Source organism: Pocillopora damicornis, chromosome 4 (genome assembly GCF_964200805.1).
Source record: "Pocillopora damicornis chromosome 4, jaPocDami1.2, whole genome shotgun sequence".
NCBI classification, from domain to species: domain Eukaryota; kingdom Metazoa; phylum Cnidaria; class Anthozoa; order Scleractinia; family Pocilloporidae; genus Pocillopora; species Pocillopora damicornis.
This window is the reverse complement of record NC_142673.1, coordinates 22,471,113-22,491,112: the sequence shown is the minus strand read 5'-3', so window position 1 is coordinate 22,491,112 and position 20,000 is coordinate 22,471,113. Positions and strand designations below refer to the sequence as shown.

Here is a 20,000-nt window from a genome sequence, read left to right as displayed (position 1 = left end):
TTAATTGAAAGGAGATTTTCTTCTCCCATCCATACCTGATTCAAAGCATCATAGAGACTCTCGTAGAGGCTCTCTAAATTCAGAAGGATTACAGTCCGTCCTGTCTCCATGCATACCTTAATTCGATTAATGTCTCGGCAGACCTTTAAATATATGCAAAAGTAAAGGGTCGTAAATTCAAATCACAACTCAATTTATAATCCACAATTTAAGCCCCAACAGACAGCGTGTCCACTATGGCTTTAGTTGGACGGTCTAATCGACCAGTCTCCTTGTTAATTCAGACGTTTTACTAAAAAGGCTTTACCGGCCATAGGTTTACTTGATCGTTTACTACTCGCACGAAACATACTGATTTCAGTAACTCCAGTTGGTCCTGTTACCAACGTTAAAACGGTCAAAATGACTAACTTTGACGAATATTTGCGTATTATTCGTCATTATCTACACATACTTAATGGGACGAGTAGCTCTTCTATCACCTTTACATTACAAGTTTAGTCAATTTGTTCAAGTTGCGATTTTATTTATCACAAACGCCAAAGATTACAGCCGTATCCTCTGAAGATGATATTAAATTAAAGTTTCAAGGGAGCATCCTCTTGAGAAGCTGAAATCAACCTATTGGCTTATCAACCATCAAGGTGAATTCGCCTAAATAATGTGGAGCAACTACCATTAGTTATGCCACCTTATTTAGTAGTCAAATTTAATGTGAACTACTATATGTAATACGAAGGATGTCTGCCTAACTTGCTTAGGAGTGTTACAAAGTGTAAGTACCTGTGTGTACTCCTGATCTTTCGGAAAGCTACTCCCAAAAATTACGACAGGTTCGTCACCAGGTCGAGTTTCATTACCACTTCGAAGTAACTCTTTCCAAACAATCGGCAGAGCGACATAATTTTCTGTAAGTACCAGTAGGTATCGACTCTCTCTGTTTAAACAGAAGAAAAACGCCTTTGAAGAAGAAACGCTCCACTTATCATTTTATTTTAGATGAACAACGAGTTAAAACTTAACCTTGGCAGGTTATTTAACGATACAGGGTTTTTGTTAAGATTTTTAGTAACAGGGACCTTTTCCAAAGTAAGAGGGACCAAAATGGCGGCTCTGCCGCCATTTCTTGTCACGTAGGGAAAATTTGAAAATTTTAGGCCCAAATGGGTGCATTTGAGGCTACTTTTGCACACTATCTGGTCTTATATTGGCTGATATAATATGGCATTTGTTACTATGAAACATGCAACTTGTAGTACGGATTACATACCAAAATGCTTAAGAAATATATGACAACTTTGGCTTTTTCACAATTTTAATATTTATTTTCAAAGTTGTAAAGTTCACATGGTATAAATCTATGATACTCCTATATAAAACACATACTTTTCAGCTTCAATAATCCATAATGTATCTTTCTGCAGTCAGGATGCTCTTCATATGTCAAGAACTGGTGTTTTCTTGTTTTAAATTCACAAGTAAAAAAAGTTTCCTTGATAATTTATTTCTTCTTTTAAAATAATCATTTTTTGGCTCAGAGCAATGAATTATCTATACTTGATACTTTATAGCTAATCAGAGAAATAGTCTGATTCATAGTCAGAATCTTCCATGTTGTGGCTTTTCTCATCGCATTCAAGCTGGAGAGCAGCAACATACGCGTCGACATTTAGCTCACTCTTGATGCTTGATTTCTAAATTTTACACACGTGAATATATTAAAATGGTGTTGAATGAAAAACAACTGGAGAACAACAGAACATACCATGCCCATCTTAACTTGTTAGACCAAGAAAGGTAAAAGCTTAAGGCAAATTAAAAACCCTTGCGGGTAATTTAAAGCAACGTCAGACTAAATATAGCAACGCAATGTTATCGATATTATGATCGCGCCGAAGCGGCAGGTACTGTACATACAAACTAATTACATTATAACTACAAAGAAAAAAGCTTACCTCTGAATGAAGTACTGATTAACTTTCCGCTTCATTTGGTACTGTGCAAGGCCGCCAAAGTAGATATGTCACGTAACGTTGTCACAAAGATGAGAATTGCTGTTTGACTGTTTTCTCTCGAGAGCAAATGCTAGACTGAACTGTAGCGATGGAACAAGCTGAATTTTTGCCGTTGTCTGTCGCAACACTATGAGAAACCGCGACGGAAATACGCATTTTTTTTCTCGCGAGGCTTCCAGGTTTTGTAACACTATTTATTTTTGACACATTTACTTACGAATGGAGGTTATTCGATACCCCGAGACGAACTGTGAGAGTGCCGATAAATGCGTTTGTTTTGTTTCATAACGTCTCAAGTCACGAACTCCAAATTAGCTGCACGTGCACAAAATTTATCACAAAGAAACATACCCAAAAGCAGAGAAATAATACAAAATTTTATTTATTTTACCGTAATTTACGTTCAAATTTAAAATTGTCGGCTGACCATAGTCTCCACAGGAGTTTTAGTACAAACTGAGCGTGAAAATAGCCGGGACAAAAATTAAAATAGCCGAGTAAAGGTCCCGGTGTCCCGGCCCTAACAAAAACCCTGCGATAGATAGCGGGACCAAGCAACTGAGCCCTACGCAGTCATGACTTACATAACATTTAACTTCTTTCTCACCCTTTCGTGTCCTTTTGATCTCTCAGGCTTGCCTTGATCAGATTCAAAGCAGACGACAGATCTTCATTTTGCTCCATCTTCAAAAGACAAGAAGTAGATATGCATATGCACAAGACAAGAAGTAGATATGCATACGCATTCGAGTTAATATATTTAAGCTCTTCAAAATTTTTAAACCAACAAACAATAAATTACAACCAAATTTCCTTCTCAATGAAAATATATTTTCATTCATTTTGTAACGGTTTTTCAAACAAATGTACGGATCATTTTAATACATTTAGTCAATTTTTATGTTGCAAAAAAAAAAAAAAAAAAAAAACAGTCGGTGTAGGTAAACTAGAACTAAAAAATACCGATAAAATACCCACCATACGGCTTTCACCCAAAGCGAATTGTTTGAAAATTTCCACAGGTTTAATCTCATCCAGTCCCCCAAAGTTTCTTCTAATGGCATGTTCTACCTCAGGCCAACGTGGCTCGCGACCTTGCTCCTCAGCAACTTTGTACACCATCTTCACAAGGCTTAAACAAGAAAAATTAAATTTAAATCCCTCAGCTTCCAAAACTTGATAGACTTCAGCATGTAACGAAATTTGGCTCTGAGCCTCATTGTTCGAAGGTTATTGTGAGGATAAGTGACATAGCAATTACTTCTAGGAGTTAGAGCTACATTGCAATATTCTTTGTGATAAAATTTAGCTTCCAGTAGCTACTTCAAACATTTCACCAAGTGTGCAATCTTCCTTACCATCAAATTTTGTTACATAGAGAAATCAGAAATATCCGTTTGCAGCAGCCAAAAGGGGGATGTAAGTATATAAAAAAAACTTAAAAGATTAATACAAGACATGATTGCAATAAATAGGCCAGGATAGCAAGTGTAGTCGCCGGTCCTACTGCGGACCTACAACAACTGCACATGAGCGTAACACATAATATTGAATGTGTAGAAGACTAACATGAGAACTATCAGAATTACCGAATAAATCGAAATGCTACCTGTAAAAATCCCGAAGACCAAAAAATTCATCTTTTTTGGACTCCTGCAAGGTCTCAGACCGTCTTTGAGTATCGTACAATTGTTCGTAACCTCTTGCCAGGGGATTCATAAGTGGTGCAACAAAACTTTTTATTCGTCTATTGGTGGAACAAATGCCCCTACAAAAGAAAGAGATTTCATGTTGTGACCAAAGTCTCTTGTATGATAAAGCTGCACGTAAGATATCAGTATAAACTACCTCATTCCTGAACCCGAATTTAAATTCCTTTTTTGTACTTCTCATTTATTACAAGTTTACATTTCACTACACTGCAAGATGAACTGAAAATAAGGTCGCGGACATGATTTTAAGTCTTTTGAGTTGTAGGCTGACATTTTCAACATTTACTGAGGGAAAACCTTACATTGCACTTTCCACCAGTTCCTCTGAATCAGGCAGACCACGTGATAGCATAATTCCACGGTTCATTTTGGCAGGGTCTAGAGCCCAGTTAGAGATCCCAATGAAGGCCACTCTTTCCGGAAAGTGCCCTTCAGTGGCAATGACGTCATCAGTTGAGTTCACCCCATCTTCAAGTAGCGGATGAAGAGTTTTCAGGGGCATCAAAGGTGAGTCTTCAGCGAGGCCAACCTCGTCCAAGACCACAACTGACACATACTTGTCTGGGTTATAGGCTTTCTGAAGGTTGCAGCAATTGCGGAAGGTTGCCATGATCCCTTCTGCAGTTGAGAGCGGACTGCACTGATAAGAAATCATCTGGACCTGGTTTAAAATGAATGTATTTCCGTCAGTGATAACTGAAAATAGACATGCTTTGTCAAGTCACGGATACACTGCCAGAAAGGATGCATCATGACTTTGCATCAGCGATGAGTGCTTATTTTGTTCACGAATGCGCCATAAAACCGCAATTACCATCAATGCACAACTAATTCAATCTGTTTGTAAGTAGAACAAGAGAGAGAGGTAAATTTAAAGCTCGGTAAAGAAATATGTTTTTAGTCTTCTCACGAGCGTGGGACAAAGAAATAATTCGAAGTATCCATGAGGAAAGAACCTCAGACCTTCGGATTCCGCGCTTCGATGCTCTACCACTGAGCTACAGAGAATCAGTGAGCGAGGCCATTACGAAGTTCATATACGCACAACGTGTGTCCTATATGAACTTCGAAATGGCCTTGCTCACCATAGGGTCTGTGTGGCTCAGTAGTAGAGCATCGGAACGAGGAATCCGAAGGTCTGAGGTTCGATTCCTCATGGGGACTCAGAATTTTTTCCTTCCCCACGCTCGTGACAAGACGAAAAAAAAATCTTTCTCTACTTAAATCTGTGTTTTCATAACCGTACTCTCTTTTAAAAAAGAACAGTTTGTACACACGAAATCATACACCTACCTCCTTGAACGTCTTGAAGAGAGTAGACTTTGAGGCATCTCCGAGCATGTTGTCAGTTACAACAGTCTTGGCAAGTGACTTGGAGCTACCCGGTTTACCGACGACAAACAATGGAATCCTCAGCTCAATACATACCACCATCATGAATACGTTTTCGCTCAAGGCCGTATTGCGAGCAATGTTATCCCCTAGTTTCAGTTCATTTAGTACTGCCTTCTGACAGCTAGGGGAACAAAAATGTACAAAAAATTGTAACAAGCCGAGGCTACAACTTTCAAATAATCAAGTCTAACCCGAAAAATGAAAAAAATAAAAAGTAAAAAAAACGACAATTATGCCTCGACCACAGGGCAAATGTTTGACAGCATTACCTTGCGATTTCCTGCAGAATACGTTCATGTCCACCTGGTAGTTGACACGGATTTGCGAAGCTTCTTGCAACAGCACGACGATATGGCTCTCTGTTTTGGAGGCGTGCGTGGTAACAAACTCCAAGGGAGAGCACAAGTGCTCGAGTAACATCATCAAGAGGCTTAATCAAAATGAAAACAAATTGTGTTGTGTTATATTCATTACATCTATCGTGGCATACTTTAACAATACTTATATAAGTCAAGTCCGTGTACTATGTGTGCTCGCAATAACACCTTCTCGTCTGATACATAAATAGAGCATTAAGATGACCTTTCGAGTGGTTATACGGACGGTGATGTTACTTCATGGTATAACGACAATGATTGCTCGAGCCAAATCAGTGAGAACATAAAGCATCATTCTCTATTGTGAGGCAAAGACCAAAGTTTTTTTCACTGCAAAAGGCCTGGTTGAGCTCGAAGTAAGGATAGGTAATGCAAAACTAGCAGGTTCCTTCGACCAACAACCTGGGTTTGAAATAAACTGCACCACAAGCGTTGCGCTTAGAATTTCAATTTATGAGAATTACTTGAAATATTTCATCCTCCACATCATCAGCATCGCTGTCGTCATCGTCGTCATCACTGTCTTCATCGGTAGCACCATCCATTAGGGGATTGAGAGCATCACGATGATTGTAAAACCAAACCATCACATTCATAGCACGTTCTACATCGCGAAGACTCACAAAGCTGCATTCATCCTGTTAAGTTTAGTTCAGTTAAATCATTTGAGCAGAGCGAAAAAGGAGTTAAGTTGCGATAATCTGTATTTCGTATTAATGTGAAACAGTTCCTTAAACCTAAGATTGTCAAAAAGGTTGACGTACCGTTTGATGTCTCATGTAACGCTGGGAAGCTGTAAGTATGGCTGTTAAGGCTTTCACCAGTGGAGGCTCTCCCGGAATTTCCGCTTCCTGTAAAACCTTGTTTAGAAAAAGGTGAAAAGGAGCTTATAAAATGACCGGTTTTTGTTTTAACCGTATCCTTATAAACAACACATTCTTAAGCTTTGCCATCTTCTCTTGACAGAAACAGTGAAGATTAACTCACAAATCTGGTGACAATTTGACGGATGTAAAGCTCCTCAATTTCAGGCTGAAGCTGACCGAAGTCCCACACTAACGGACGCATGCTCTCTGGCAGTGCATGAACTCTGTAAACCAGATGGCGAAGAGGAATGTGACCTTGAAGATTAAAAGAGAGAGCTTAAAAAGTCATTCTTGGAAGCGCTTGAGAAAACTGACTTTCCAAAGACGAAGTGCCACAGGCCAGGAAAAATTCATTCTTAGGGTTTGTGAGGTTCATTTTCAACAGCACACTAAGACTAAAGTTCACTATAAGCCTCTTTTATTCTTAGAAGCGACAAAGCACAGAATATCGCAACATCTGCGTATCATGCTGGTCTGCGCATCTGCGCATATCGTAGTCATAACAGGCCCTAGTTCACCCCCGAATTCATAATAATGTCATACCCAGGCGATCGCGTGTCTGTTGAGTGGCAACATGGTACCCTAGTCCAGCTGACTCCAACTTATGAATCATTTCGTCCGTATGTCTGTAAAACAAAAGGTAAGTATAATTTTTGACCCCTTTGACGGTACACTGAAAAATTCGCCACTATATTTTGACTCACTTTCTGTAAGGATTACACGCTGCAATAAACTGCAGCCTTTTGAGCCCTACTCCTATCTTTCTGCCGTTGACTCTGCGATCAACCATAACCTCCTTGATCATTCCTAAGGCATCAGTTGTGTTAGCCTCGTCAAAAAACAAAACTGTGTCGATGTTCAACGTTTCGTTCTCCGTGGCCATTGCCTCAGCATCTTCCACTTTCTTCTTAATGTCTTCGTAGGTAGTACCTCCATGAACCTGTCAATTAAATCAACTAGGTTGCAATGATGGTAATGTTCACTTAAAAAAAAAAAAAAACCAACCATAGAGTAGATGACAAAATTTCCCCGCGTCATTTCTCCTCTATTTCTTTTGCCATTTTAAATTAGCTTATGCGGAGAAAAATCAACAACAATTTTTTCTACAACTTTGCGATGGAAAAAGATTATTGTTCATTTGTCCATGACACAAAGAAAGAAATCAGCGAAGAGAGTAATTTTAGATGAAATTAGATAAAAAGTTAAGACGATAAGTATGCACCTCTAATCGTGGCATTAAAAGTTTGACTGACGGTGGTTTGACTAGAATGTTCTAAATCATACCACTATCAAGGGACTAGGTTATGATGGACTCTTCCAAAGAGTATTCACAAATGGGCAAAATCACTCTATAAAAAACAACCTGTTTATTTCTTACCTTCATTAGCAGCATGTTTTTAGGTCCACCAGGCCCAGACTGTAAGCCACACATGTACCGAATAAGGCATGTTTTGCCACAGCCAGTCTCACCCATAATGACCACAGGAATGCCACACCTGGAGCCAAATTTATAATATTAAGAGAAACATGCGAGAAACCTATAACCATTCGTAAGTTTTTAAAACATTTTTTCGATATTTATTCCCACCATTTTTTTCTTTTAAATCAAAATTAATTTTCACAACTGTGAAAAAAAATTCTAACTTTGTACAACAAAAATACGTTTACCATTCTACCTGAATCGCATGTGGATGGCTAGAATTTTCTTCAAGTTGTCCGTGGTGAGTTCGTACGAGTCGTCTGGATCATACGGCCATTCGACACCCATTACTCCACAGAGTTTCTCAATCTTCTGGCCCCTAGAATTGGAGGAATAGTAAGAGTACCTATATGAAGCACTTGGAGACTTTCTACTACGATGGAGAACTCAAATACAAAGCACCGATTATCTGTTCAATGCCTTATTAGATGATGCAGGGTAAAATAAACTCCTACAATGTTATTCAAAACTTAAAAATTCAAGGCGTAAGAAATTCTATCCTCTATAAAACATTAAATCGGCTTCACACTTACTTGCTCCAAGATTCATAGTTGGTTTGCATGTCAACCTTTTGAACATGGAGGCCAGTACGCAAGTGCCTCGACATCAAATTTTGCTGAATAATAACATGACGATCTGGATCGATTAAGTTCCCATTTGGGTCAATATGAAAGCCAACGAAAGTCATAGTGATACGATCCTGGTTGAAGAATATGTACGGATGCGAACTGCAAAAAAATAATGATAATGAAAGTAACTCAATAAATAAAGAAATGGATAAGAAGATAATTAAATTAATATCTATATATCTACAGAATGAAAACGAGATAATACTAATGGAAACTTGCGCTTTTTTGCCTTTCTATTTAAGTTCACATACCTCTCCAAAATTGCTTAATAAAGGTCTCTAAAAAATTTGTAAGGCTAATACGGAACTTCAAGACGTAGACGTATCATTATGTATAATGTTTCTCGAAGTGGTTGGTGCAATTTTGAAGAGAAAAAGACAGCAATAGCAAAAGAAGTTATCCTGACAAATTCAACGAGGTTTGTCACGCAGCTATGTTTATTTCTGACCAGGGTGTCATGGCGTCAAGTTAACAAAATTTACAAGGAAGATAAGTGATGAAGTTCAAAAGAGAGTAAGTGGATGCAACTGTTGTACCTGGTCTCCCAATGTCTTCTGAGAGTAAACTGTGTAACTACAGCTGCTGCTTCATCATCGACCACCTCATCATCCGGGCCAGGAGTGTAAGTGGTTTGTTTGCAAGAATTTAGGGATGGTGTGGCAAAATCCTAAAAAGTTTCATAAATTAACATTTTCAGCAAGTATATTACTACCTTGTCATTTTAGCTGTCGTTGACATCGATTGCAATTCTCCTCTCTTAATAAGGGAAAGGATGGTATTTGTGGCCTGTTTACTCTGGTCTTTCAGAATCACCGGTGTGTAATTAAATGCACTGATGAATGTATGATATTTGAAGTTACTCATGATCAAAAAGTGGAGGAAAAAATAAAGGATAGGTAAAGCCAATGGGACGTGACTCATTAGTTACCTAGACAGGTCGGCAATGAATAATGCAAAGATCGATGGATAACGGATTGTGTGAGGACTATCACAATGACTGTTTGATGGATTCATTTCAGTGTTGTTTGCTGAGATGCGTTTAATGATCTAATAACTTACCCGTGACATTAAAACCATAAAACGAACCACAAAGCTTCTAAAACCCTCAAGAGTGTCTCCTACCAATTCCATGTTACAGAAGGAGCTGTCTTCACAGGTTTGTAGCTGGGAGTTGAGAAAGTTCACAAAGTGGCGTATCTCCGCCCACGAAGGGTTCTCGATACCACAATTTCTGTGGGTGGATTTGTTTAGTCAGCAGAATATTAGTTGAACTTTTTAATACAGATAAACAGGGATCTAATAACCACACACCTAAAATGTTCCTCATCTCCTACTGTTCCTTTAGTTTTAGGTTTACTTGTGTTCCAAGGGTATTGCATATTAGCTTTGTTGATGATAAATTCATATAATAGCATGGTCATATAAGCCCCAAAAAGTAGCTAAAAACGAAAATGCTAATGTTCATTTATACTTTAAAAATTTCAAGAATGTCACCAACAGCAGATTTATTCTAATGATATGTTGGGAGACAACTGGGCTGATCCACATTTAAAGAAAAGATTCGATTATTTTATGAGAACCTTTGCAATTCTCCTACAAACATTGAAACAGTACAACGTAAAAGCAATTGACTGAAAGGAGTTTGTTGAAACATGGATTGTAACATAGACAAATCAAAGGATTCTTTACCTTGTGAGTATCTCAATGCACTCTGTATGGTCACCCATCACTTGACCGGGTACAAAGCAGAAAGTATCCAGATTTTGGCCTCCGGCGTCACACAACTTGAGGTACTGAAAGGCTCGCTGAACATACGAGCTCTTAAATTCAGCAGCGTCAAACAAGGGGTCCAAACTCTTGCCAGCTAGGTTGGGACAGAAAACAAAGAAAACGGTAGTGCACTCCACAGTTTCTTGTTCGCAGTAAACCAGAAATGCTGTCACAATTAATGTATATCAGGGGGCCCTGCTTTGCATTTTAAATCTACCCATATCTTTATACCGTCGCACACAACTAATAGGCGCTGATTTAAATTTGTAATAGTTAGAATCAATAAATTATATATTCTAACCTGTTGGATTAGTTCTCAATTTAAATAATGTTTGCATAGGTGTTCCACAATGAATAGTGGGAAGAAGCCTGTAAAAAGGCTCTGCTGTGACTTTCTTGGAACTAACAACCTGTTGAGACAAATAAAAGCATTCGGCTTGAAAGTCTTCTTTTTTTGTTTTCCAAATTCAAAATTTTATTGACCTTTGCAGTCTTAAGTCGTTTCTCAGCAGTTTGGTTTTCCCCTCGAGGTAGGGCTGAAGTAATTTCAATAACATAGAGGTCGGAAGATCGACGCCTCCAGATCTGACCGGTACAACTCTTCAAGGCACCAAGGATAAACAGATTAAACAGAAGTGTATCCAGACCAGTTCTGACCTGAGGAAATATTCACCTGTTAATACTAATAATAACCAGCATCTCTGGACGATACATATAGGAAAAAAAAAGAATGAAAAAAAAAAGTTTACCGAGGGATGCACATCAAAGTGAAATATTCTGGATACAGGTAAATCAGGAGCAACGGTGTGATGCAATAAGGACTCGACCACAGCACTTTGGTGAATAATCGGTCCATAAATCGGTACATTAATGCAAAGTGGCATATCGGTATTCATGTCCCTCAGGTAGTCCATTACTATTTCATTATTTTGAAGTTTACTAAGGCGTTGGCTGAGTCGACAAACAGCTAAACTTTTCCCAGATCCAGCTCTTTCTGATGACATAACTCTTACCGCTAGCCTGTTCAACAGAAACAAATAAATTGATTACTTACCAACTTCTTCAACTATCCTTTATTTTAAACCGTCACCAAGTAGCCTAGCTATCCCATACGGGAGAAAAATTCATCCGTGTTCTTATATGGGATTTTGGATTTCAATCGGTCTTATCGAATATCTCAGAAACATCGTTCATTGCCATTCCCGAAACTTAATACATAATTGGTACCCATTGTACTCTAAAACCCAAGGGGAATTTCAATCTGTACAAACCATCCTCTATTTTCGTGTGGTAAATAGGCCCTTACCCTTCTCTGTCTAATGCAGCTGCAGGAATCCAAGGCAATGTTCGACCTCTGAACTTTCCTTGTTGTTGAGTACGTGGCTTGAACTGTTCTTTCAGGTACTGCCTTATCTCTCCGGACGAACGACAATGGGGAATAGTGCCAAGCTTGTACTGATCAAGAGCTGCAGCCATGTGAGCTCTGTCTTCATTTTCGGAACTACAGATAACCACAAGAGACACGTCTGAAAAAGAATTTACTTATACTGTTAAAAGAGATAAGTGATTAAAGCAGAAAATATCAAATAACAGACCTACATGACAGAAAAACATTGTTAGTATCATAGACAAAAAGAAAGCGAACAAATGTAAAGCTGCTACCCTGTAATTTAACTTTCAGAGGAGTTTTTAACTCCGCTTAAAAGAGGTTAAATTTTGACATAAAAAGGAGGGGTTTCATCAGTAATTTAGGAGAAGCAGCAACCTATACCATATACCCTTTATTGTCTTCTTGTATCATCAAGGTCAATGTAAAAATACTTCTTTTGCTGATAATTATTTGTTGTCCTGCACTGGAAATTAGTTTCTTTTGTAATAGTAACTGCTCAATTGATGGCAAAATTAATAGGAATGTAGACTCTCATTAGTTTACAAGAAAATGACGAGTGGTCTGTCAAGTTTCAAAATTAAAAGCTTCCGTTTCTAATATGAAGGCAAATGTAAAGCGCAAATTATAAGCAATAAGAACGTGATCAAGATTTAACAGTTAGGGAAGAACAACTGTACAAAAATAAAAATTCTAGTTACCCTCATTTCGACTGTATTGAGGCTCATGCAGAAAAACATCTAAGACGTCGGCAGCCTTTTGGGAAACACTGTAATCAAGAAGGTCAACGTTTACCAGACAAAACAACCTGCCATCGTGGTCTGCCAGGGATCTTCGCCACAATAATTCAATCTAAGAGCAAAATGGATAGTGTTGAAGATCGCCAAGTGCCTTATGATTTTTACTCATTAAAAAGTGAAACACAAAAATACTTCATGGTACTAAGTGTTACTTACAGTTTGTATCATTTACAACTTCACCTAAGGTAATAGTCAGCCGTAACGTATCTCTACTGCCAATATTTTTTGAGACTAAAATACCACATTACGCGCTTTTTGTAAGAGTTTTATTCAACAACTCACCTCTTCTGTCGTTGTGTCTGGAGTACAAATCAAAACTTCCTCTGCCGTGGGTAGAGACTGCGAACTGTCATGCATGTATAAAGACAGTAAAGTTCCAATGACGTCATCTACAGAAGCGCGAAAAAAAAAATTGTATGACCTTGAAGTCAATAACAGTACAGAGAAAAAGAAACCATCACGGTGAAAGAAAAATTAATAACAAATGCAGATTACAACAGCAGTCAATATACCCCAACATAGCGTAAAGAGACCACACGTTACCAAAGAGATTAAAGGAAAAAGGGAATAAGGTTTTCCTACCTTTTGGAACAACCATAAAATTAGGCTTTCCACGTTTGAGATACATTGGAATGAGCCTTCTTCGTCCTTTAGATCCTGTAATTAGCAATAAATCAGTTTCTGACGGGCGGTTTGTTAAAGTGGAAGCTTAATCTACAGCTACCCATTTTGTAAGGATTGGCATTAAATCGTACATTAAGTTGTTTTGAATGTGATTTTTTTCTTTATGATTTTCATTTTACAAAAGTCACATTCTTTAATATTCATGCCGCTGAAGCGAAATGAGAAAAGTTGCACAAAAGGCCTAGGCTAATTTGTTACAACAGAAAGTTCCTAATATAATAAATAATAATAATAATTATAAAATAATAATAATAATAATAACAATAAAAGTTCCTAGGTGCCCAGTTACTGGTAAGAGAAACATCGAAGTGAAATTCCTTTCTGTTTAAGAAAACTCCAGAGGAGAAAAAAAACGTGTAGTAAAAAATATGTGATAATAACCTTGTGACGCTAGATGAAGCAAAAGATTTCCCAGGTCATCAAGACTCAAAAACTTTCCTCCTGCAGTCTGGTCGAAGGTGAAAGTAGTTTCCATAGGTTCTGAAGAATTTTCTTCTTCAAATGCCACTTCCCCCTTTGAATGGCTACATGAAATGAAAGTAGCAAAGTTACACGCACAAAACCAAGTACAGTAAATTAATTCAGCATCGTCACCAGCAAAAAGTCACGTATTAACCATAAAAGGGAGATACGTGCTAATAAAAAACAGACACCCTGTAAGACATGAGAAACATTTTCCGGATACAATGTTCCATTATTAATCATAGCCATTACAATTTCCTCAAATGTGATTGGTGCATCAGCTGCTATATATTTCACTAATCACTCTGTACATTTGTAATCAGACAGTTTGCTGTAATCGGACAGTGTAATCGGGCAGTTGAAGCAGCCAATCATACTTAGTTCACTCAGCTAAATCCACCAATCACAGAATTAATCACAATAACCATAGCAACAACCACTTGCCCTGAAAAAATAACGGGAAAATTTCCAAATTTTTCGCTTTAGACTTTGTCCCAACAGGAGATATTTTTCCTAAATGCATTTTCTTTTTCGGAAATTGTAATGTTTATGATTAATTGGTAATAGGACTTCGTGTCGTCCAATTCTGCCTGTAATCATACTCGTGATTGACAAATCAGACTCCCGCTTCGTGGTCGTCCGATTTTGTTAATCACTCGTATGATTACAGACCGAATTGGACTCCACTCAGTCCTATTTCTATTATAAATTTACATCAACGTTTGATTGTAATATTTCACTTAAAGTCAGAGAACACTTTAAGTTCTTTGAAATGTTTAATCCTGGTTATTAATTCATTTTTTGGGAATTTTTCTATTCACCCTTCACCTTTCGACTTAGGAGATAATATCACGCCAATGCCAGATTCGTACAAAAACAATTCTCACCTTTTTTTTTCAAGGGGTGTGATGCTTTCACCCTCTAAAAGTCGCGCATACGTTGGATCACTCAGTGCCTCGGCGTATTTAGCAGTGATCAGTTCCTCATTTGCGCTGTTTTTCACACTCCAAACGATAAGATCTGCCTCACTGGCATCTTTGCATGAGACCATCGCGGCTATAGCAACTTCTTCAGAATAACCAAGCGACTCTAGCTTATCCACAAGTGATTGGAACATTTCTTGGTTTGAAGAAGGCAGTGTCCTTGCATTGACAGGTCTGCTCATTTGTTCACTCCGATGGTGACTTTCACTGCTTACGCCGTACGACCTGATGATATCCTGCCCACTTTCTTGAGGACAAATGCCACTGAATACAAGGGCAGACTTCAAAGTGGCTGGGTCAATACCTGGCAACACACTCTCCAAGAGATTATACACCTTAAGAGGTACAAAATCTACTGCTCTGGGACCTCTTCCCTTCACAACTGCTAATTCTTGCCGAAGGAAAAGCAACTGGCCTGAGGTGAAGTGATTTAATTGGCCATATTGCAACCGTTTTACCCGTAATTCACGTTTCCAGTCTTGAAGACATTGTTCCATTTTTTCACTTTCACCCATTAGCTCATCTGTCAGAGATTGGTTCGTGGTTAGTCTTGGTGAACAATGAAATTCACGTCTCCAGTTTAGATGACTCACTTCTCCTGCTTTGCAAAGTGAAATGTACACTGCAGCAAGTCGCAGGACACATTGCAGAATCTGTTAAGAGTTGGCACGAAAAATTGTATTCAGTTGGGGTAAGGAAATACAGTTTAACTGTAATAGACTTAGTAAGACGACTCAGCAAATTACCTTTTGAGAAGGAGTAAATTTAAAATAATATTTTATTACGTAAAGAATCTTCAAAAAGAGGTAAACGGAGCAAGAGTGGTTAAACTTTATACTATGAAGTTTAAATATAACAACTGATAAAACTGATGCTGAGGATTTTTTAGAAGCATGTTGAGTCACAGCAAATCTTTCTACACCTTCAGCTTGGTTCAAAAGTAATACCCCTTCAACTCTCAATAATTGTTGTGACTAGTTTGCACTAGTTAACGCTAGTTTACGCTGTAGCATTCACTTCATTGTCTACGGTAACATTCTGAGACGATCAGAAAATGTACTTGAAAGAAAGGAGAGCTAAGAATGCGTATTTCCCTTTGTGGTAATAGTGAGCCCTAAGGGTCAGAGTTCATTCTTTACCCCTACCCATTGTAAATAATGATGAAATTGCTTATTTTTCTTCCATTATACATTACAACTGTACGTCTATGTGTTTGTCGATGTCTGTCGCACGTTCTGTTCACTTTTCTGTCTTCCTATTTGTCATCAATGTATTCCAGGTAACAAACAGAAACCTACGTCTAAAAATCTGTCTATTTCGTCTTTTCCTTTCGATGCCTTGGCCGCAATAAGCATCAGTTTGCTCTGCAAATCCTTCAGATCGTTAAGAGTGTAACTCTTGCTATGCTCATTGTCCCCAGCAGGCATCCGGAGTTGAATGACCTTTTCAGGAGTCAGTTGCTCCATTGTTGTTGATGTTGAAGTATCTCCATTAAGACATCCAACACAGTAGACGCCATGTAAATTTATTGTCTCAGCCTCCAGCAGGGAGGAAACGGCCACCGAACCGTGGGACGTTCTGACACCCTTTAGCCATTCTATCTGAAGGCTGGTTTCCAGCTGTAAATGTTAAAATACAATTCGAAAATGATTTGATACTTGTTGATTTGTCGATGTAAGACGACTAAAATGTGTTTTGAATGCTCTAAGCATTCTTTTTCAAAACTCTTTCCCAGCAGGTCAATCAGGTGTGCTATTAGTAAAAATAAAATCACGACATTTGGAGACTTATGGTTACAATCAACAGAAGACACGTCAGGTCTAAAACGTAAGTGACACAACAACACAACGGTTATTCAGCTGGGTCTTTTGCCAATGGAGTTACTGCTAAAAATGTTGTTCTAAAGTCAAATATGCCGTCTTCTTTCTTCCTCTAAATGCTCAAAATTTAAATGGCTTGCACAAAAAGCTCAGTATTATCTTTTAGCAAAAGGCACATGGAACGACATCTGCTAACAATGACCTCGGCTGAGGTTAAAGGCAGGGTGAATTTCGATATGGGCACTTCTTCAATAGAGAAACACTGCAATTTTTACAATAATCCACTTTACCAATTTATCAGGGAGGTCGGGGTCTGCATCCACAGCATTCCACACTGGTTTACACAATTCCATCAAGTCTTTGAAGCCAAAGGAAGTTTCCAAGTCAAAAATAAGGGGAGCAAATCCTAGGCAGCTAGCATTTAAGCGGGTTATTCTCGCAGTTTCCAGGCCTTTCTCCGCATCTGATATAATTGCCAAATCCACAAGCACCTTGAGTTCTTGAGGCCCTAGAAAGAGGAAACGAAGCAGTTAGTATTACTTCAATATGATCCAAGGCACTGTTAGTTCCGATTCTTTCCCATCCAATTAGGTCCTAGAAAAAATTATACCTATTCTATTAATCAGTATAAACAAGACACACAAGAAGGTTCGGAAAGATACTAAACCTTGAGTTTGTCGCCGAGCAAAAAAAAGAACTTGGAAATGAGTTGTTACTCTCGATCGACGGTGATTGATCAACTCAAGCTGGGAAACCCAACCTCTTAAATCACCCTCCTTCCTAAGGTCACTCTCAAGTAATTGTTGACGAGGTAACATCCTAAATACGAACATATCACAGACAAGACACGATTACTATTTAGTGACCTTAAGTCTTGAATAAAAAGTCAGGGATTACGTCTGAGGCTGCCCCCTTATGAGGGATATCAGTCTGAGAGGTTTTAGACCTCAGTCATAATTTAAATTGCATGCATAAAAGAAACAAATCTTCCATTTAATTTAGTAATCACACAGGCTTCAAGATAAATTCTTACCTTTGATGGTCTCCTTCAACCATAAAATGAAGCCTTGACATTGGGTAACAACATCGAGGGATTTTGCGTGGTTATCTGTTATTCCAGATAATAAATTGCCCGTCCCCTCTAAGGCATCATTCATGCTTTGCAACGGCCTCTGTTTGAAATTTCTGTCCATCTGAGAAGACAATTTTTTAAAGGAAATAGAGGGATGATATTTTAAAACTGTCTCTTTCCCAGGATCACGAATACTTTGTTAAAGATGTCTATATGTTCACCGAAATGGTGACAAATGTTGAATGAATGTTCAAATTTCTGTCTCACGATGTGGAGTTATAAACGAAAGTGGAGTCAAATTATCAAGTGAAGCTGGAAACGCGCTTTATCATCAAGAAATCTTACAGCTCATATTTAATGACTTCCCAGTAAACTGCGAATAACACAGGATCGTTGAGAGCTTACTCTGGCTAATTTATTCTTATAAAAGCCAAGTGTTGTAACGAATTCAGAAAAGTTTAATTGCTTTGACATTGTATGATGTAAATTAGAGAGACACCGCCATAGTTTTCTGATTACGGATGAGACCCATGATCTTCGTTTTAATTTCCTTTCCCTTGGTTCATCTTTGATAAATACCTTCACCAATTAAAAAAAATACAATCGTCATTCTTCATGGACATGTCAGTTTTGCTTTTGTGAGTGATTCAACATATTTATGGTTCCAGATGCTGCCATACTCAAGATGGTGCAGCATCTGTGCTCAAAATTGGAGATCTAGGTGCAAAAGGAACGTTATATTGTCGGTATTCCTTTCCATTCTTACCATCACCCCTCTCTTTCACAATGAATTCCTAAATTCGTCATAATAGAATTACAATTCTCCTTTTTCAGCTACACCTATATTTTAGACGTTTTCTGCTGTATGAGATAGACTAAGTAATTAAAAATAATAAAGAGAAATGGGAATGAAACTTTAAGATATCTCAAACGAAGACGCCATTTATTACATCACAAAGTAAGGCACTTATAGTTGTAAGTTTACCCATACCTGGTTGTACAAAACTTCAACGTCTTCGAAGTCACCTTTAAGACCGGCAGCGTTCTTGAACTTTAGCATAATTCCAGCAGCCCTAATGCAAGTATGTAATTTGTGGTACTGCTTTATCTTCCTCATGCATAGCCTGATTGTTTCTTCGAGCAAATGATCATGTCGTCCATTCTGATTTGAAGTAATGAGCCGGATTTCTCCCGCAAGATCTTCATACTTGTTGTCGAATAGCTCAAGCAACTTGTCTACCTCCTTAAAAGGAATTTCACCACTTAGAAAACGCTGTTTCAAAGACAGAAGCTGCTCTTTAGATGGTATCCAAACTAACTCCAGAACATCTGCAACAGTTAGAGAAGTCTTTTCCCCTCCTCTTTGTGCCATTATCGCGAGTGCTTTGCTTCCATTTTGCTCCCAAAACTGCCTCAATAAAGTGGAGTCGCCAAGTCGAATTAAAGTGGAGACCATTGACTTCGAGTCAGGCGAAAGACCAAAGAAAATTACCTCTGGTATCACTTCACCCCTGACAATCGATGATTGCACAAGGTCTTTAATCAGCAATTTAGAAGGATCAACTTCCGTCTTCTTGAACAATTCAACTAGATTCACTGAAAGAAAGAATAAAAGGAAATTTCTTGCGACTTACACTTTAAAAGTCAACTTATTGTTTATAAGTCAGCTCAGTCAATAAAATCAAACCATTTTGTTACGCTCTCCCTTCGACACAGCACTACAGTTTCTTTAGAAACTTACCCCTTTATTGCTTTTATTAGGAGCTGGGGGAGGGGAGAGAAAATTGAACACCTCATCCAAAAATTCTAAAGGAGTGAAACAAACATTTATTGGATGAGGTTTTTGGTATATCCAGAATAAGCTGAGAATAATGAGATCTTGATTATTCTGGATATAAAAAAAAACCGAATCCAATAATTGTCCTTTTATACATTGAACAAAAAAAAAATGGTCACGACAGTAAGTGGAACTGATAATACATTTCTAAACGTGCAAAAATGTATAAATCAGCAAGCAACACAAAGTGCGCGAACTTGACATGATTACCCCTAAAAATCATTCACCGCAGTCACACGTGACATGATCACCCGTGACCTTGAGTGTCCTTGACATGATTATCGTATAATCTGCCGCTAGGTGACGTCCCAAGCGCTGATTTCAAAAATTCACTGTACGCTTCCGGCCAATTATATAAGAGATAGTGAGTTGAATGTACAATAATGATGCTTATTGACGCCTCATTTGAATGAAGATAATGAATTTGAATCTCAGATGAAGAGGGAATAAGCTAGAGAATACTCGAATCTCTGGAAAGGGGCTTCAAGACCTAAATTTGGAGACTGGTAGACTTTCGTGTACTTTGGGTTTGTCGTATTCTTTTCTTAACGAGAGGCAAATTTCGGCTAAAAAATAAATCACACTTGTTAACCTTAAAAGAGGCTTTGCGAAATTTGGACAATTCTATAGCCCGATCAATATCATATAAATGATAAAAATGTATTTTTCAAACGGAGATTTGCATTGAATCAAATAGCTATGCTTTGCTTC

At 38.1% G+C, this 20,000-nt stretch overlaps 1 protein-coding gene across 3 annotated transcripts in view; it reads right to left on the bottom strand.

Moving 5' to 3' along the window:
- Nucleotides 1-20,000, bottom strand: part of LOC113682400 (E3 ubiquitin-protein ligase rnf213-alpha-like) — a 68,035-nt gene that overhangs the window by 21,772 nt on the left and 26,263 nt on the right. For all 3 annotated transcript variants that reach the window (XM_089204516.1, XM_089204517.1, XM_089204518.1), the window contains 32 exons: nucleotides 18,444-19,048; nucleotides 17,414-17,573; nucleotides 16,671-16,888; nucleotides 15,859-16,179; nucleotides 14,465-15,213; nucleotides 13,497-13,639; nucleotides 13,014-13,088; nucleotides 12,714-12,820; nucleotides 12,333-12,483; nucleotides 11,551-11,770; nucleotides 10,994-11,264; nucleotides 10,728-10,901; nucleotides 10,546-10,654; nucleotides 10,164-10,338; nucleotides 9,534-9,705; nucleotides 9,011-9,141; nucleotides 8,379-8,573; nucleotides 8,042-8,164; nucleotides 7,744-7,861; nucleotides 7,070-7,305; nucleotides 6,909-6,991; nucleotides 6,487-6,620; nucleotides 6,264-6,359; nucleotides 5,964-6,137; nucleotides 5,392-5,552; nucleotides 5,021-5,243; nucleotides 4,030-4,388; nucleotides 3,625-3,783; nucleotides 2,994-3,147; nucleotides 2,623-2,699; nucleotides 784-937; nucleotides 36-143 (listed from right to left, as the gene is read on the bottom strand). In XM_089204516.1, coding sequence (XP_089060642.1) covers nucleotides 36-143; nucleotides 784-937; nucleotides 2,623-2,699; nucleotides 2,994-3,147; nucleotides 3,625-3,783; nucleotides 4,030-4,388; nucleotides 5,021-5,243; nucleotides 5,392-5,552; nucleotides 5,964-6,137; nucleotides 6,264-6,359; nucleotides 6,487-6,620; nucleotides 6,909-6,991; nucleotides 7,070-7,305; nucleotides 7,744-7,861; nucleotides 8,042-8,164; nucleotides 8,379-8,573; nucleotides 9,011-9,141; nucleotides 9,534-9,705; nucleotides 10,164-10,338; nucleotides 10,546-10,654; nucleotides 10,728-10,901; nucleotides 10,994-11,264; nucleotides 11,551-11,770; nucleotides 12,333-12,483; nucleotides 12,714-12,820; nucleotides 13,014-13,088; nucleotides 13,497-13,639; nucleotides 14,465-15,213; nucleotides 15,859-16,179; nucleotides 16,671-16,888; nucleotides 17,414-17,573; nucleotides 18,444-19,048 — 6,335 coding nt within the window. The remainder of the gene's footprint in view (nucleotides 1-35; nucleotides 144-783; nucleotides 938-2,622; nucleotides 2,700-2,993; nucleotides 3,148-3,624; nucleotides 3,784-4,029; nucleotides 4,389-5,020; nucleotides 5,244-5,391; nucleotides 5,553-5,963; nucleotides 6,138-6,263; nucleotides 6,360-6,486; nucleotides 6,621-6,908; nucleotides 6,992-7,069; nucleotides 7,306-7,743; nucleotides 7,862-8,041; nucleotides 8,165-8,378; nucleotides 8,574-9,010; nucleotides 9,142-9,533; nucleotides 9,706-10,163; nucleotides 10,339-10,545; nucleotides 10,655-10,727; nucleotides 10,902-10,993; nucleotides 11,265-11,550; nucleotides 11,771-12,332; nucleotides 12,484-12,713; nucleotides 12,821-13,013; nucleotides 13,089-13,496; nucleotides 13,640-14,464; nucleotides 15,214-15,858; nucleotides 16,180-16,670; nucleotides 16,889-17,413; nucleotides 17,574-18,443; nucleotides 19,049-20,000) is intronic.